The following is a 15,288-nucleotide window of genomic DNA, read 5'->3' as shown; positions in this document are numbered from 1 at the left end:
ATCATTTTTCACCAAAAAGGCACAAAATACTTTAAAATGTTATTTCAAGAAAGAAAATTTATAACATTTTCAATTATGCTAAGAATTTTGAAGTTTTTTCTAACTGAAAAATTCTTGTTCACGAAAGTTTATGTCACAAAAATTTGCGGCTTTGTTCATTTGCGAAAGTTAATTTCGCGAAATTTTCGAATTTCATCATTCGCGAAAGTTTATACAAAACATTTCGCGAATTTTTTTTCTCACGAAAGTTTCTCCAATTAAAGTAATGATAGCATTTTTGACTTGTTGTACAGTACAGTGATAAATCTATGCACAATTTTCACAAACTCGCAACAATTTTGTTCTGCAGAGAATTTAACCCTGTCATTGTTCATACTGCTCTTGTTTTTATACCCATTATTGTTTTTGTAAAATTATTCTTATAAAAAAGTGCGGTTGAGAAAAAAATAGCACAGTGCTAGATAAGTCAGGTTAAACAACACTTCGGGCAATACAGTAGACTATACATTTTAAGTTTAGATAATACTTGTATAAAATGTCTTGCAAAAAAATGATAAGGCAACTCGCAAAAAGTTCTAGTGTCAGTGAATTGAAGCAATAGACAGAAAGCATAGTTATATGGCTTTTAAGTAAAGAAATGTTTATTTACAAAAGAGGTCAGTTCAAACAATAAGCTATTGTATAAAATTAATAAGATAATTTAACACTAACAATCCAATAAAATTGCTAGCTATTTCATTCATTATCAAAATGTAGCGAGCTAGCTAAGTATGTTCTTCCAACCATTTGTCCCATTGGTTTGTCACATCAGTCATCCAGCTAGCTAGTAGCTATATATATACAAAATTTCTTTTTTTTATTTCACAGTTCTTTCTTCTTCTGGCTGGTTTTCATAACTACGTATAATACAATGAGAAATACGATTCCAAGTAGCACAGGCAACGCGACTGTAAGAACTTGTTTTTGTCCTTGCTTAAAAGCTTCCCGTCGTTCCTTTTTCATTTTCGCATTTTCTTTGACAGCCTTTCCTTTTAGTTGTCGCATACTGAAGAATTAAAACTATCGTGATTAAAATCTTCTTTCCAACAACTTCTTTCACAGCACAACGAATGTACGACTAGAAATGAAAACTTTAATCTCACTTTTTCAGAATGCAACGTGTTAGTAGTGAATTCTTCCGCAATTTTTGTTGTTTACTATTTGGATAATATCGAGCTTGGTCAGAAAATAATAGGCAGAACAGTGCTTAGCAAAGTTGATGATGATGAAACTGAAAGCCTGTTACGTTTTAACAAGGAGGTTTAAAAGTTTTTAAACCTCCTTGGTTTTAATCAATGAAATGAAATTAGATTTTTTGATTAAAAAAAAATTAGATCAGGTTTCCTTCAGAACTAGCTACAAGTCTCATGAAATTGAACTTTCAACGTGCTGCTTCGGTGATAAAGAATGCTAAGGCATTGATTATTACAGCTGGTGCAGGCATGGGAGTGGACTCTGGCTTGCCAGATTTTCGAGGACCTGAAGGATTTTGGAAAGCATATCCACCCATAAAACAGAGGCGATTAACACTTCCGGAGATGGTAAAATTTATATATATTTCATTTTTTTGTTGAATAATTTTAAAAAATTTATTTAATTCAGCAATGTTGCAAACTTTTAAGTCTGCGCAAAATTCTGCAATGTTTTCCCTCCATTCATAATGACTGCAAAAAAATTAAGTAATTGTCACGTGAGCCTCCAGCACAAGAGTTTTTGCCACAAGAACGAAAATGTATCATCTACGCTGTTATGGAATGTTGTTTTGGTATAAACAGATGCAGGAAACATCTAAGGAACTGAACATGACCTTGTAACACATACACTGAACATGAGTAATAACTTGTTTTGCTACATCCCTTGCTAAAAAGTTATCAGCTTTCAGTAAAAAAGTCTGCAAAAGTGTAAAAAACAAATAAAAGCTCACATAGACAGAGTTTTTGTTGTTTACAGTTTGACTCAGCAAGTTTTTTTGATTTAGAAGGTCAGTAAAGAACTTTTTACTAGATTAGCAGCAGCGCATTGACCATCACAATCATGTGAGACATGGGATTGAAGGCCTATTGGTTAAAGTTGTTAAATAAACCAGGTGCGTAAAATTAATTAATCCCAGGGGCCTTTGAGGTTCTTTGGTATGCGGATGAAACTCAGAAATGACACGGAAAACAGGTAAAAAAGTAAAAAATAAAAATAAAAAACTACAACACGTACTCATTTCAAAAGAACTTTTAGTCCAACTAGGATAGCGGTATAATTTTATATAACTGAAGTTGTAAACCAAAGAAAACATAGCTACCTAAATAATAATAAATAATAATAAACTTTAACATGCATTTAAAGAGTATTCAATCAAATGGTGGCATTTTAGGAGCATGCTTGGCACTAACATTTAAAAAGCGCTTTTAAGAAGATAACCCTAACTGAGAGCTTTAAACTATTTGAATTACATGGGTATATTTGTAGTCTGAATATGTTTTGTTAAGAGGGTGGCAATATAAGGACTGATTTGGTGATATAAGGACGGCCTGAAACCCAGAAGATAAAATCTTATGAATCCACAACAAATGATGCAGTTCTCACAGGAAAGCAGGTCTTTTTTTATAAAGCTTTAGAAAATTAGTGATAATAGTGTTGTATATGCTAGTTATATGCTTTACTGCCATTCCATTTTTATAAAAATGCATACATAGTAACAAAGCATTATTCCAAAAATATTTAAGGTTTCATAGCAAAAAACCTGTGTAGCTGTACAGTCTTATCAATGAAAAAAAGGATAGGCACTTCATCTTGCGAGTCATCATTTTTCCAACCGCAACACCCAAAAAAGTGACATTCATTCTCTTCTGATGAATAATCCAATATCACAACACAAAAAACTTTTTTTGCACAACAAGTTTAGTGCAATTGCCTTGTTTGTTCAAAAAAAATTCTTATTTTAAACCTCTCTATTATTCCTTGTTAAATTTTTGTTCCTGTACCACCGAAATTGTTTCTATGGTGGCCAAACATGTGATTTTTTTAATCATCAGTTAGTGTGTTAAAGGTCATATTTTCTTTTCGTCTGGAAAGGAATAATCAGTCCTAATAACTTTTGGCCAAATTTGCTATTTTTATGATATCTATTACATGTCTTTAGGTAATCCTTACAAAAATAATTGATACCCAATTATAATACCCTGGGGCATCAATTTTTATGAGAAATAAATTGAGAAATAAATTCTGTATATAATTTAAATTTCAACCCCATTATTTATTTAGCTGTGCTACATAAAAGCCCTCAAAAATGTGATGAATTAAGAAAAATGTGGAGGATAACATTTCAAGTACTTAGGAGTATCTCTGTGTTTCTCAGATAATGACTCCATGTTACAGTTTTGTTATCAGAGAACTACAACTCTCTGCACCGTTACGCTGTTTACTTCACCGCTTAGCCTTCACATCCCCGCCTTATTAATAATGTGCCAAATTATTATGTTGATTTTTACTGATCCTTTTTACAGTGTTAAAAACAATAAATATCTTCCAAACTTAGAAATTTTAATAAAGTTATTTATAATTATTTTATATTATGAATTATTAATTTTGGGTTAGTTAAATTTGCAGGCCTTTTATGCACAATTAGAATTATTTTGGTGGTTGATATGATCCTCTTATTTTCCTTGGTTTTAGAGTACACCTAGTTGGTTTGAAAGTGATCCTCAATTCGCTTGGGGATTTTTTGGTCACAGATTATTGTTGTACCGAAACACTCAGCCACACCATGGTTTTCAAATTCTTAAAAAATGGGGAGAAAAGAAGGAATTTGGTTATTTTGTCTACACAAGCAATGTTGATGGCCATTTTCAAAAAGCTGGCTTCAGTGAAGAAAGGGTTGTTGAGTGTCATGGAAGCATACACTTTATGCAACCAACAAAAAGTTACAATTATATATGGCCAACACCAGAAGACTTAGAATTTGTAATTGACAATAGGACATTAAAAGCACAACCACCTCTACCAACTGGGCCACCAGGTCTGGCTCTTATGTGCTTGAAATTCAAACTGTTTCAAGCTTGTTTTTTGTCTGAAAATTATAAAATTGGCAATGACGTTTTTGAAAATCGCTATTTTATCACACTTTAGTCCAAAAATATCCTTTTGAGTGTGTGCTTCAGAAACTGCCAAAGCTCCTGTCCATAAACAGCATTACAACTTACTAGTAACTGTTATATTAATATGGCCTTTAATTATGATTATAGGTTTACCAATAGAAAAACAAGTTATGGGACGACCAAATATTTTAATGTTTGGTGATGCATACTGGTTACCTGGCAGAACTGATGACCAAGAAGAGAGATTTTATGAATGGGTTAAGCTACTACAGAAACAACCAGTTGTTGTTGTGGAAATTGGTGCAGGATTAGCTGTTCCAACTATTCGGAACACCAGTCAGGGAATTATAAAGTACTCTAGACATGAAGACAGTTATTTGATTCGAATAAACCCAAATGAACCACAAGTAATACGACCAGTAGATTTTGCTTTACCAATGAATTGTTTAGATGCTTTAGAAGCGATAGATGCATATATGGATAAATAAATTTAATTTTTTTAAATTTTTATATTGGATCTGTTGTTTATTTGTTTGTTAATTTAGTTTTTTTCTTTGTTACCTAACCTGGTACAGTAAGGTACAGTGTGTTTAAGATAAAGTCTATATTAAGCTTTTCTGGAAAAGATTTTTTTGAAATTTTTGAATTAATGTGCTGTTTATTTCCACATGGATAATTATTTTAAGGTTTAAATTTCCTTTTCAGAAGAACTTTTGCAGAATCAACCAAGTTCTCTATTCTGTTAATGGAGATTTTATTAAAAATAATATATTTTTATTTATATATGACTGTTGTGTATATTGGAGATAAGTAAATGTATTGACTATCCTTTATTCTGTAAAAAAGTTTTATTTATATATACTTTAATTGGAGAAACTTTTGCAAGAGAAACTTTCGCGAATTTGCCATTTTCGCGAAAAATTATCTTGCGAAAATGTGCGAGTTTCTTCATTCGCAAAACTTTGTCCAGTAAGCTATTTTATCATTTTTCACCAAAAACGCACAAAATACTTAGAAATCTTTTCAAGGAGGAAAATTTATAACATTTTCAATTATGCTAAGAATTTTCTAGCTGAAAAATTCTTGTTCGCGAAAGTTTATCTTGCAAAAATTTACGGGTTTCTTCAGTCACGAAAGTTAATCTTGCGAAATGTTCCGAATTTCTTCATTCATGAAAGTTTATCCAATTAAAGTAATATGTACTGTTAGTTTCTCTTGCATATAATAAAGGCTAAAAAAATTTGCAGCAACATGGCTTACAAAAGTTTTGTAGCTGTTTATTAGTCTCATGAGCTTTTTATAGGAACTGTGAATAGTATATGTTTAACAGTATTTTCTCACTTTTTTATGTGCCGATTACATACTTCAATTTTTCATGTAATCATAGATAGTGAAAGGCATTAAATGTTGTTTTAAGGAACACCACCAATCTTAATATAGAATAAGCTAAAATTTGGTCATTCTCCTAAATTATTTATCTGATTTTCCTAAATTTCTTTTATGATGTTTTATCCTTGTGAAGAAAATCAATGTTTAGTTTAGGATTTTCATGAAAAGTTGGCACAAAATGATGAAAAAAATAATGGTTACTTGGAATTTTATTATTCATTCATAAAAATATTAATTCACAGGCATATAATTTAATTGCATGAAAAAATGTGAAAAAGTATTACAATTTCTCTTTATATTCCTGAGATTTTTGAGCATGATAATTTCACTGTGTAAAATACAAATGTCACATCAAGTAAATTTGTCCTAAATATTTGCAGTTATTTTCCCAAATTTTCCTGAAATATTGATCAATGTTCCGGGTATATCGTAAACATTTGATGAAACTTTCCTAAAATGACCTAACATTTAATTTATGGTTTTTTCTGGCAACCGTGTTGGATTAATCTTGATCTTGTAGAAATTCAAAAAATAGTAATTGTATATACACTCTTTATTTTTAAAAGCAAAAGATTCTTCTGGAAAGTAAGTGCACATTGGAGAAATGGTTGATCACATTAAACAAGCAGCTTCAGCGATCAAAAATGCAAAAGCTTTGCTTATCACTACTGGTGCAGGCATGGGAGTGGACTCTGGTTTGCCAGATTATCGAGGACCTGAAGGACTTTGGAAAGCATATCCACCAATAAAAGAAAGGGGATTAACCCTACCAGAAATGGTATTTATTTTCTTTTTTAATGAAAATCATAAACTTTAGAACATGGTATCTATCCAACATTAGGTATGTCTTGATGTATTCTTTATACAGGCGAAGTAAAATTATATTATAGCATATTGATGAAATTTATGGGAAAATGCAAAAAACATGTGAATTCGTTTTGGGATAATTTTCCTCTTTAAAACTTCACTACACACATGAACAATGTGTTTATTAATCTTTCACCCCATCATTGTTTATCATCAAATTCAAATCTAAGGTAATAACTAAATCTTGTCCGTCTACTAATAATCTAGGAGAGATTATGGAATTAAAAATTCAAATTGGTTTTGTTTTGCATTTCTCACAATTTCAGGAGGTCGAAACAGGTGGGTTGGATTTTTTTTTAACCTTGTGTGTATTAGACTGGCAGATAATGTTATATACATTGTATAAATGTATTTATTAAGATTTTGTAGTGTTTCTTGGTAAAGTAATGTATGTAACCCATGATGGAGAGTTTAAATTTCGTGCTAAGAATGAGCTAAGAAGCAGGCTAAGTATCCCTACAATTAAAGATGTTATCCAGATTAGAAGATTGAAATGGTTGGGGCACTTAGGAGAATAATTGGGTAAGAAAGTGTAGCGACTTGATAGTTCCTGACGCAAAGCCCAGAGGCAGACCCAGAAAGACTTGGCAGGAGGTTATAAGGACAGACTTGATACAGAGGAAGTTGAGTTTAGATCTAGCACAGTCTAGATCAGATTGGAAGAGGGTCATTAATATACCCCGTCCAACCCATGCTAGCATGGAAAACGGACGTTAAGCCGAGAATGGTGATGATGATGATGCTTGATGGAGGGTGCTACCACTGAGGAAAGTCTCGAGAGACCAGTGGTTTAAGGATTCCTTGTGAAACGGCGATTGTTTGTGTATGATAACCCTTTAGGTTTTTAGGTTGTTTAATTTTAAAATAAGTAAAGATAGCTAGTTTGTGACATGAAGAAGGTCTAATTTTTGTGATTTTGGACTCGTGTGTGTTGGACTAAAGCAGCTAAAAAATGTTAGAAATATTATTATTAAAATTAAACGCTCTTTATCTGGTCATGTTTGGTCATATGCAGCCAACAATTATAATTTTTTGTTTTTCAATAGGGGCAAGGGAGTCTGTGAATTGATTTTTCGAAAAGAATCTATAACCATTTGTGTTTTCTTCACAGCGTTTAGTTTTGCATGTGGAATGTTATCATTTATTTCTCTCACATACAAAGTGTCCCAATGACGAAATTTGATCACTTTTGCTTCTAACTTGTTATTTATTGTTATTCACATGAGATTACTGACACAAAACAGTAGGGTAAGGTACTTAAGCCTTTTACCACAGTGTTGACCTTCTTTGTGTCAGTGCCTCCCAACTTTCATATAGTTGTCGTTGACATGCAGCTATATATTTCACCTAATTTTTTTTTTTTTTTATTCGTATTATTTATTCATGTTATTTAAAATTTACATTTAGAGTACACCCAGTTGGTTTGAAGATGATCCTCAATTCGCTTGGGGATTTTTCGGTCACAGAATAAAGCTCTATAGAACTACCCAGCCACATGATGGTTTTGAAATTCTTAAAAAATGGGGAGAGAAGATGGAGTGTGGTTATTTTGTCTACACAAGTAATGTTGATGGTCAATTTCAAAAAGCTGGTTACGATAAGTACAGGATAGTTGAGTGTCATGGTAGTTTACAATTTCTGCAAACAATTAACGGTGATGAGTCCATTTGGGCAACACCAGAAGAATTGGACCTTGTAATTGATCATAAGACGTTGAAAGCACAACCACCCCTTCCAACTGGACCACCAGGTATGTTTTTGGTTTAATTTTTATGATCTGTTTATGGATTTTATAGGAAGAAAAATACCTCAAATTATCAAACGACTCGAAAGCACAAGTCTTCCCACGCTGCCCAAAAATCCTAAAATTTCCCGATTTTTTTTTTGAAGACTTTTAAAATCCTAAAATATATATTCTGCATCGACTTATACGGAAATAAAATCTAATGAATCCAATTTGTGTTCCTTGTTCAATTCATCCTTCATTCTTGTGATTCTATGTTATATACTTTCACTAATTCGAAATCTCTTTTTTGTACGTCTTTTCCCTTTTATTCAAAAAAAATTCTAAAAACAGCTAAAATCTTATAAATTCTTATAAATTTTCTTAATACTTTAAAATGATTGGAAAACTAAGGCCCAACTAGATTATTTCCCACTAAGCTGTTGAACTATCCTAGTTAACTAACATTTCGAGGACATCAAAATTCAGTTTCTCTCTTACAAAAGCTTGGACGCAAAAAAATATTAGAGCAAATCTCTAAAATTTTAATCCACCCATTAACACAAAATCAGCGTCAGCGTGGTCACATCTTATCATCCTAAAAAGTACAATATCTAATCAAATTTGTTGGGTGAGTGAGGCCATTTGCGCTTAAAACAAAGGATTTCCCGATAATGATCAGATGAATAAAAGTCACCCATTACGAAGCGCAGTCAGTATTCTGGCGGCAGAAAAATCATTTGCAACCCGCTGTAATTTTCCCTACCTCAACTATTCTGATTTCCCGGTAATAAGAAAATTATGCTGGGTCTCCCGGTTACTATTGAGAAACTTAATATTAACAGACAGTGAAAAAATTCACCCAACCTTACTTGCACCTACCATCTTTGGCTCACATAGCATTGTTTTGGGTATTGTAACAGATAATATTATAAACTAGTCGTTAACCCGTGGAAAAATCCACGGGGTCGCTTGTTCTTTATATGTCGCATTTCGTGTTTCCGTAACAGACAGACATACAGACAGACGACGGCTATTATTATATAGATATTTTTTATGTATTGGAGTCAGTTGTCAGTTACAAAAAAGGTGCATTTTTTCTATGCATTATTGACCACTGTTTTTGTTTTGTTTTGTTTAATTTTTGTTTCTCTATCTTGTTAACAAAATAATTTATCGTCTCACTGTCTTATTTCTCTTTTAGGTGCTCCTTCTGCGAATCAGATGCTGGCCCGGCCTAATGTACTGCTGTTTAACGACCTTTGGTGGGTAACAGATAGAACTGATAAACAATTGTCCAGACTATGGCCTTGGCTGGAAAATGTGCGAAACCAACCACTTGTTGTTGTTGAGATTGGTGCTGGTTTGGTCATACCTACTGTAAGACATTTTAGTGAAGAAACTGTCGAGAATTCAACTAACGAAAACACAAGATTGATTAGAATCAATCCGAATGATCCTCAGGTAAGAAGATCGGTTGATATTCCACTGTCCATGACAGGTCTCGAAGCATTGAAAAGAATTGATGAATGCATCAAAGCGTGACTTGTATGGTGACTTGTGGTATTGAAATGTGTTTATATTTGTTTTATGTCAGTAAATTTGTTTAGTCTTATACCAAGGAACTACTTGCTTACACATAGTTTTGTATAAATCTTGTATATTTTTAGTGTTTTGTTTTTATCTTAAGAATTGTAGAATAGCTCCCATATTGAACATAATTTTAAGCGGCTTTGACGTTGATTAAAATTCAGCAATGGATTGGGAAAGTATAGAAGAAATTGTGCTGACTACATTTTTGGTGGAGCAAAAGTGTTTGTTTTTATAAAGAACGATGAAATTATGTACAGTGATTCGTACTAATTTTGCGCTTTCGCGTAAAAAGCGTGTTTAACAAAATTTAACACATTAGGCGCAAAATATAACTCTACAGTTTCAATGAAACGCATTAAATTTTGTTAATACCTATACCTCGCCTAAAACAAAAGTTATTGAAAAAAGAAATTTTATTTTATTTTCTTAAATAATGGATTTTATTTTTCATAAAAAAATCAAATTTTTCGTGCTTGTAACACTTCTAACATTTCAAAAAGAAGCATCTCTTCCGATTTAGTTATATTTGTCCTGAATATATTGACATCAAATTAGGTATATGATTTAAAAAGAGGAAAAAAATTTAAAAAAATATAAAAAATACATTTTTTGAAAAAATAATGACCTTAGAATTATTTTTACATGTCAAATAACTTTAACTTTTGCTAGGTATTGTGTCAAGCTTCGTTGTCATATCATTTATACTTCCCAGATGTCAATAGCGGTCAAAGTAAAAAGTAACCTGGTTTCTCTTTAAGCATGATTAAAAAAAAGGAGATTTTTGTTTCTAAGCACAAAAATGTTTTGAACATATAATTTGCTTTGGTAGTGAATGTTGATAGTTCGCTTGCAACACTAAAGAAATTGCGTATTTGGTTGTGGTCTTACATTAATACCAGTATAAGGATCAAATTCGTGTAAAAAATGCACGAAATGTTTTCATCTAAGTTCCCGTGGACTTTCCACGTGCTAACGAATAGTTTAATTTTTAATTCTGTATGTAAAGTCTTTATAAGTATTTAACATGTGCACTTGCGCACTGATAATTTTTAATGTATTTAAATATTTTCCTATATTTTAGAATTTTGTATTTTAAATTATTTAATGATAAATTTCTACTATAAAGCGAACATTTCATTTTAAATTTTTTTTTGTTGGTTGTTTTTGCAGGCTTGAAGTAGAAAGGAAGAAAAAGATGTTTTGATGTTATTTTAATATTTTGATGTTTATAATCGCGAACAAAATTAATGAAACTTCTGTCAGAATTCCCATTTTCAATTTTCATTTCGATATTGTTTCAGGGTGCCCGAAAGATGTTTCTTCAGTTTCATCGTGTGAATGCAACATTGACATGTAGGAAAAGGGAGGTGGCAGGATCCTCATTTTTCGACAAATTCTCTGTATTTGTTTGTGCTTTTTCTCACATTGACTGCTGTTCGTAAAGGCCGGGGCAAACGATTCCAACATTCCATCCAACACACAACCAACACCCATGTTGGATAAATGTTGGAATCGTTTGAACGAAAGTAAAATTTATGAAAGAAGAAAAAATGACATCAAAAGAAGAAAAAAATAGTTGGATGAAAGTTCACCATCAAACTTTTCATACAAATTTTGCCTCTTTTTTCTCGCTCGATTTTCCTGTTGGAATCGTTTAAACACTTTTCGTCCAACATTCGAATTATGATGACGTCAATCGAAAGAAAATCGAACATTTTTATTAGAAAAGTTCTCAAGGAAATTGTGTATAAATAAAGATGGTAGAAAAGCTGTGTATTGGGGGGAAATGAGATCGTCAATGTGACTCAAAAAAATCTTCCACGCTCATTCTAAACATCTGCTTGAATGACATCCGATCCTCCACTATCAACTCCTTGACCAAAGTCTCATATGTTCCAAACTGGCCTCTCCTTTCGGCCCACTCTCTTGTTTTGCCCCTTCGAGGCTTTTCTTCATCAGAATCAGCGAAATCTGATAAAATAATCGGGAGGAGCATGTCTTCTGCCGCCGCCATGTTTAGTTTGAAATGAATGAGTAGAGCATGTGTTAATGAATGAATGATCGACATTGTTGGATAAAGCTAATTTGTCTAACAATTCATGTTGGATGGAATGTTGGAATCGTTTGCCCCGGCCTTAAGGAAAGAAATAAAAAATGTAGAGAAAGTTGATGTTCTGTGTCACAGCCAAAACACAAGAAGAGATAACGAGAGTGCGTACGTAAGCATTACGCATAAGGCTTTTTGTTCTCTTGTGATTGATGCAAATGACCACAAAAAAATTATTCCACCGATTTTAATAGAAGCCACAAAAAACGTTTAAAGAATTCTGCAGCAGAATCAAACTTAAAATTTTTGTCCGAAATAAACATAAATTTGTATTGAGATATTTTCAAAGTTATCATAAGGTTAAAAAAAGACGTGGGGAGGAGTGGTGATGATATTTGCTCTCATAAATACAGGTTAATAAATCACTTTGCTTTTTATTAGTACACCAACAATAGTCATGGTTTGTTCTTTTATTCACGAACATCAATAGCGGAGACGTTTGATGTCTTTATGATGTGCTGTGTTTCTTAATGGTGATATATTTACTTAATATATGTGAGGAGATTGTTTTCTTGTAAGTTAATTATGTAGGTCAAACTTCAGCGTTTTAACAAGCAAGCAAGATGATCAGCAAGGTTAAACTATTTGTGATCTTAGGTATCGTGTTGGTCGTTGTTGTTGTTGCTGTTATTGTCGGAGTTGTCGTTCATAAAAACAGCGACGACAGCGACAGCGACGGCGACGGTACCAAAATCGATGATTTTGTCGTTCAAACAGAATGTGGACCTGTCAAGGGAATAACAGAAAGGGTTCTTGCTTTTTCGACTGTCAAGAATGTGACGACATATGTTTATAAAGGTATTCCTTACGCGAAACCCCCTGTTGGTGATTTGAGATGGGCTCCACCTGTTCGGTTAAGTGATGACAAAAGAAATTGTTGGAAGGGTACGTTTATTGCGAAGACGTTTGGAAATAAATGTGCACAAGTTGTAAAGGGAAAGACTGTTGGTTCTGAAGATTGTTTATATTTAAATGTCCACACTCCTAATCTGACAGGGAACTTACCAGTGTTTGTGTGGATACATGGAGGTGGCTTGATGAATGGCGAAGGCGAAACCTACGGTTATTCACCAGATAGCGAGTTTGTCGCATCCATGAATATCGTATCAGTCAGCATAAACTATCGTTTAAGCGCCTTTGGATTTTTAACATTGAAGGAATTAAGGAAAAATGGAACAGATGGAAATTATGGAATAATGGATCAAATACTAGTGCTGAAATGGATTCAAAGTAACATCAAAAACTTTGGAGGTGACCCTAACTCTGTTACTCTCTGTGGAGAAAGTTCTGGTGGTACAGCTATATTCGCTTTGCTTGCTTCTCCATTAGCTGACGGATTGTTTCATAAAGCAATACCAATGAGCGGATCTCCTAAATTTGAGAAATCCTACATCGATGCTGAGAACGAGAATCGTATTTTTATCAACAATAGTAAATGTAGAACGTTTAACACCTCAGACGAGATTCGAACATGCCTGTACGGTTTAAATACAGAAGAAGTGAACCAAGCTGTTCCAGGACAGGTATATCCATATTGGGATGGGCCAGACCTTTTTGATTTCCCAACAAAGGGATTCCTTGCGGGTGCTCTTGTTGTAGTTGATGGAAATGTTGTTCCTAAACCACCAAAGAATCTATCACAAATCAACTTCAATAGTGCAACGAATGTTTCTATTCTGATGGGTTACACTGCCCAGGAGATAAACGTTGAGCCAGTTAAAAGATTTATAGGCGAAAACGCTTCGTCTGAAGTTAAAGAATTTATTAAAGGTCGATTGGATAACTTTAGATCAAAGTTTATGAATGAAGTGTGGGACGATTTATACAAGAGTCAAACTGAGAACTTAACAACTGATAGAGAGGCGCAACATTTATACGAAACCATGGCAACAGATGTTAGAGTGAGCTGCCCGACAAACAAGTTAGCAAAGGATTTCCGAAAAAGCAAGCATCATAACGTTTATCAGTATGTCGTGACCAATGCACCTGCAACCCCTATCATCGCACCACCAATCTATTGGTTCAATGCATTTCATATTTGGGATACTTATGCTCTGTTTGGCTATAAGAGTATTATATTTGTAATGAAGCATAGCGTTTCTGGCAGCGATATCGAGTTTATGAAATCAATTCGAGCAACTGTGCTGAAGTTTATGAAGGAAGGTTCGGTAGACTGGAAAACCACGCAAACTGGTATTTTCAATCAAGATGGTGGTGTCACTGTGATCAACGATGATTACCAACAAAGACAGTGCGAGTTTTGGAATGATGCTAAAAACGGATTTGTTCCTTATGCTTGGATCAATTAATAGTGTTTAACGAAGTTGGATTTATTTTCTTGTATTTAAAGTATACAGTGAAAAAGTCGTTGAGTATCAGTAATAAAAGTTGACATCTTTTTTTTCGATAACTTCTTTTTTGTTTTATTTTATTGTCATACTACCATGATTTCGAGGATATTCGCAGCCATAATATAATATATCATAATTGATAAAAAAACTAAATTGATTGCTAATTTGTAAGGAGGTTTCTGAAACATGCATTTATTCTAATGCCGTTCAATACATTTTCAAGACTTCCGTATGATTATTTGACTACTTCCTTCGTCTACGCTCTTTTTTCTCATGTTCATTTTGTTTTTATTTCTGATTGAATTTATTAGTAACGTTTGCACATACATTTATTATTTACGCATTTCAGCATTAAGAACTATTGTAATTTATGAACGTTTGAAATTACATGTCGAGTAAAATAATATATTTTGCTTTACATCGGTTCTGTTAAATACACACCCGAGTGGTTGGGTGAAATATATAGTATGGGTCGTTGAAAATAAATGTCCATCTTCTTGATGTCTTAGTCTTACAGAAAAAAAACTTTTTCTAATGACAGCTAGTGCGATCCTTTTCCTACAGTTGTCTACCAATATATCTTAACTGTCGGTGTTACCAGTTTTATTTTTCCCTATGTTTTCTCGTATTGTTACTTTTATCGTATTTTTAGCCAATGGGTAATCCCGCAATTTAACACATGTTTCATACATGTCTCACCTTGTTCTCTATCGTTCATGATTGCATACTACAATTTAGACGGCAGAAGTGTGATTTTCATTTTCAAAAATGACTTGCAGATTCTTCAGGTTAAGTTTGTTCTTGGTTCATATAATTTGTCGATACCTTAGGACTAATGTATTTGCCGATAGCATGGAATACTATTTGACCAAAAAAATATCTTCAACTGGTTTTTGTTTTTTATTGGACAACTCATCATCACATAAAGATTTACATTTGACAGTACTGCTGATGTAACTTTTATTTACGTTGGACGTGAATTTTAGGGAATCGAAGCCATATCTTATTGCAATGCAAGGGTTGTGTTAAGACGCCTAAAACGTGATTTAATCTGATACTTATGTTTTGGCCAAACATATCTTAACACGTTGTATGCAGATTTCAGATGCAGCAAAAATTGTTTTGTTTTTT

At 33.0% G+C, this 15,288-nt stretch overlaps 3 protein-coding genes across 3 annotated transcripts; all 3 read left to right on the top strand.

Moving 5' to 3' along the window:
* Positions 1 to 1,269: 1,269 nt before the first annotated feature.
* Positions 1,270 to 5,547, top strand: LOC130635510 (NAD-dependent protein deacylase-like). Its single transcript, XM_057444855.1, has 3 exons — positions 1,270 to 1,580; positions 3,706 to 4,048; positions 4,275 to 5,547. The coding sequence occupies exons 1-3, from the start codon at positions 1,407 to 1,409 to the stop codon at positions 4,613 to 4,615; spliced, it is 858 nt and encodes a 285-aa protein (XP_057300838.1). The 5' UTR covers positions 1,270 to 1,406; the 3' UTR covers positions 4,616 to 5,547.
* A 503-nt stretch (positions 5,548 to 6,050) lies between these two features.
* On the top strand, positions 6,051 to 10,829 carry LOC130635509 (NAD-dependent protein deacylase-like). Its single transcript, XM_057444854.1, has 3 exons — positions 6,051 to 6,294; positions 7,791 to 8,133; positions 9,311 to 10,829. The coding sequence occupies exons 1-3, from the start codon at positions 6,121 to 6,123 to the stop codon at positions 9,649 to 9,651; spliced, it is 858 nt and encodes a 285-aa protein (XP_057300837.1). The 5' UTR covers positions 6,051 to 6,120; the 3' UTR covers positions 9,652 to 10,829.
* A 1,379-nt stretch (positions 10,830 to 12,208) lies between these two features.
* On the top strand, positions 12,209 to 14,658 carry LOC130635508 (carboxylesterase 1F-like). The gene has a single exon (XM_057444853.1). The coding sequence runs from the start codon at positions 12,370 to 12,372 to the stop codon at positions 14,113 to 14,115; it is 1,746 nt and encodes a 581-aa protein (XP_057300836.1). The 5' UTR covers positions 12,209 to 12,369; the 3' UTR covers positions 14,116 to 14,658.
* Positions 14,659 to 15,288: the final 630 nt, after the last annotated feature.

The sequence above is a fragment of the Hydractinia symbiolongicarpus genome, chromosome 3 (genome assembly GCF_029227915.1).
Source record: "Hydractinia symbiolongicarpus strain clone_291-10 chromosome 3, HSymV2.1, whole genome shotgun sequence".
NCBI classification, from domain to species: Eukaryota; Metazoa; Cnidaria; class Hydrozoa; order Anthoathecata; family Hydractiniidae; genus Hydractinia; species Hydractinia symbiolongicarpus.
The sequence above is the reverse complement of the archived record's forward strand: the minus strand, read 5'-3'. Positions and strand labels throughout refer to the sequence as shown.